The 3119-nt window shown below is 30.9% G+C and overlaps 1 protein-coding gene across 1 annotated transcript; it reads left to right on the top strand.

Moving 5' to 3' along the window:
* The first annotated feature begins 516 nt into the window (after window positions 1–516).
* Window positions 517–2824, top strand: LOC110881599. The gene is made up of 10 exons (XM_022129813.1): window positions 517–532; window positions 758–857; window positions 945–1066; window positions 1191–1275; window positions 1435–1501; window positions 1599–1807; window positions 1909–2062; window positions 2165–2356; window positions 2464–2532; window positions 2603–2824. Exons 1-10 carry the CDS (start codon window positions 517–519, stop codon window positions 2822–2824), a joined length of 1236 nt encoding a protein of 411 aa, XP_021985505.1.
* The last annotated feature ends 295 nt before the right edge of the window (window positions 2825–3119 follow it).

Consider the following 3119-nt stretch of genomic DNA (forward strand, 5'->3'; position numbering starts at 1 on the left):
ATATGCACTACTTACCTTTCAAATCATATTTGCACTGCATTCAATCTAAATTGTGAATGGAGAATCGGTAAGCTTGAATTCCAACCTTGATATTTTTTTATGACTTATTCTTTTTTTATGTATGGTCTTCAAATGGAGGTTGCAATGGTTAGCATGCTTAATGATCTTAATATATTCTCAAATAACTATTCAATCAGAGTGAAGATTGTTAGCATGTCGAGGAAGATGATGAATCAAAACAAAAATGAAACATATCGCCTTGATATGATCTTCATTGATGGATGGTACCGTGTATATTTGTCTTATAATTTTTTTGGACATTTGAATTCATAAATGTTATATAAGAGGTTTTTTATTTAATCGGATGTTTCATATTGTTAGGGAACTATGATACAAGCGAGCTGTCTGCAAAGATGCTAGAAACATTCAAAGACTTCCTTCAGCTGGATCAATGTCCTCTTATCACCAAACCGTCTCTTGTTGCTAATAAGTCCTCTACTAAGTATACCAATAGAAATGACAAAATATCTCTGTATTCCTAAACTTCTGTTGAGAAATGCCTTGACTGGTCTGGGCCGAAATACAGTTTTAATTTCTTTAACCTCAAGGATGTTATTCAAAATAAAATTTAAGTTAATATAGTTATTGGTATGTAAATCACTACATGATATATATGTATTGTTTTGTCTTATTGTTTTTTTTTCATGTTATCGCTTCTTAATGTTGTTTTCTTTTAACAATGTATTTTTGTTTATAGATTGGACTGGTTATGTGGAAGTATGTTTTAATCTACAGGATACAACAAAGAAGGATGGGAGCAAGGGCAAGAGACTTAATCTTAGAGTTGAAGACCTTGAGTGAGTTGTTTTTATTAAGTTGTTGCATTTTGACGTTTAGCATTACAAAGTTGCTTGATGTTATTATGTTTTATGTTAATATTTTAGAGGTCAAAAGTGTCCGGTTACTTTGTGGGATGCTTTTGCTATTGACATGTTTTCTTACATGAATGATAAGAAACGAGTGAAACATGTTATCCTTTGTCATTTTATAGTCAATCTTTACAAAGGTACAATTTAAACTTAATTAGTTTAATTTTTATTTATTTAGTACTTTATATTTATATTTATTTATATGTTTTAATTTTGACGCTATATATATTGAGCTACATATGGTTTTATTTTTCAATTCAGGCAAGCGTGGATTTGCAAACGGGTTTGAGCTTAGCAGACTTTTTATCGACACTTACATTGAAGAGATATCCTCTTTTAGGAAGAGGTATAGTTAGTAATATGCATATAATATAAACATTAAACAGTATTATTTTGATTTTACATTTACGTTTTAATTTGATCACATGAATCTGTTTAGGTATGTAGAGAAAATTTCTGCTTCATCTTCATCAAATTAGCATGTTGGTTCTTACGTTATCTCAAGTGTTGAAGATGAGTTCCTTAATAACCCTGATTTCATGCTTATTGGTTTCCTTGGAACCATATTAAAGGTGTGCGTTTATTTTTTGCATTTTCTTATAAGTATTTTACATGCTGATTTTTTTATAGTCTTTTCTAAGGATTATTGTTTTTGTATGATATCAATAGACAAAGAAGGTTTTGGTTCTCGGCACAATCACAGCCATATGCACTGATAAGCTTTGGTATTACAATGGTTGTAACTACTATAAGTCTAGTGTGGAGGAAATATTTGTAACGAAAGAGAATGTGGATGGTTCATGTGATGTTGATCATACAAAAGCTTTGGTGTGTACAAATAATAAATGTGAAGGAGTCGACATTTATTCTATTCCGCGGTTTGAGATTACAGTTTTATTTCCTTATACTAAATACTAATATGAACCACACTTCTGTTATTAGTAATACTAACGTTTTCATTTGTTTTAAACTTTGATAGCTTCAAGATACCTATCAGGGTGCAAGACTCTTCTGGTACTGTGTCTTTGACACTCTTTGATTACGAAGCTTACAAGATTTTTAAGAAATCTGCCAAAGAGTTACTTGCAATCGAAGATCCGATAATAAATACATGCATTCAGTTATTTGTTAATGTAGTAAATATAATTTAATATTAATTTTTATAAAATTGTAGGTTCTCAATTATGGAATCATTGTGCTCATAGTAATTTATAGTAATTTCTATAAAATCAAAGGTTGTTAATTCTGGAGAGATACCGAACCAATATCCTGAGATTTTTGACACATTGGTTGGAAAGAAGTATGCGTTCATCATAAATATTAAAGACTATAACATTGAGCATCAGGTTGAAAACTATGGTATTGCAATGGCCACTAACAATGATGAGATCCTTGTCGTGCTGTACGCCAAATTCAATCTTAACCAGGTTTAAATCTTCATTATGTCATTCTTTTCATTTCATAGTCATATCGTTTTGAAATAGATTTATACCATTGTGTGTATTTGATGTTATTGTGTATTATGTACTTAAAGCATGAGCAGTCTAAATCGTTTGGTGTTCTGGATTCCTATAGTTTGTCTACTCCTTTTGACCTTATTAAGGTAATATAAGAATTAGGTTATTTGTACTAAATTTTTCGAAACATTAATACTTATCGTCTTTTTATATCAGGATGAGATGTCATGCAGCGGTGACAATGTTACACCTATATCCAAAGCACTCGTAGGCAATAAGAATCCCTCTTCTGACGAAACAAAACGTAATCTTCGTGAAGTGTGCGAAGTAGATGATGCATTAGGTTGTTCCTCGACAAAGCGCCGCATGAGTGATGAACTGGTACAGGATGAAGATGTTGGTGTTTCGAAGCTGTTGATTCCCAAGATTGAGAAATAGTTTTCTCTGTATTTTCGAAAACATTTACGTGTTGATTTCATACGCTTTTGCCACGTTGAACTTATGGTTTTTGTTTTGTTGGTTTTGGCTGTTTGGTGCTCTTATGTTTTGGACTGATTGTGGGGTTTTGAATTCACTAAAACTTATCTGCTTATTATACTGTTTTGTTCTAATATTATAATGAGTATGACCTTTCTTTGCTTATTATAATGTATTATGTTAAATAAATATTGAGATGTTCAATATTCAATATTTATGTTTAAAAGTTATGTGTATGAAGAGAAGCAACAATTTA

The sequence above is a fragment of the Helianthus annuus genome, chromosome 10 (genome assembly GCF_002127325.2).
Source record: "Helianthus annuus cultivar XRQ/B chromosome 10, HanXRQr2.0-SUNRISE, whole genome shotgun sequence".
Taxonomy (NCBI): domain Eukaryota; kingdom Viridiplantae; phylum Streptophyta; class Magnoliopsida; order Asterales; family Asteraceae; genus Helianthus; species Helianthus annuus.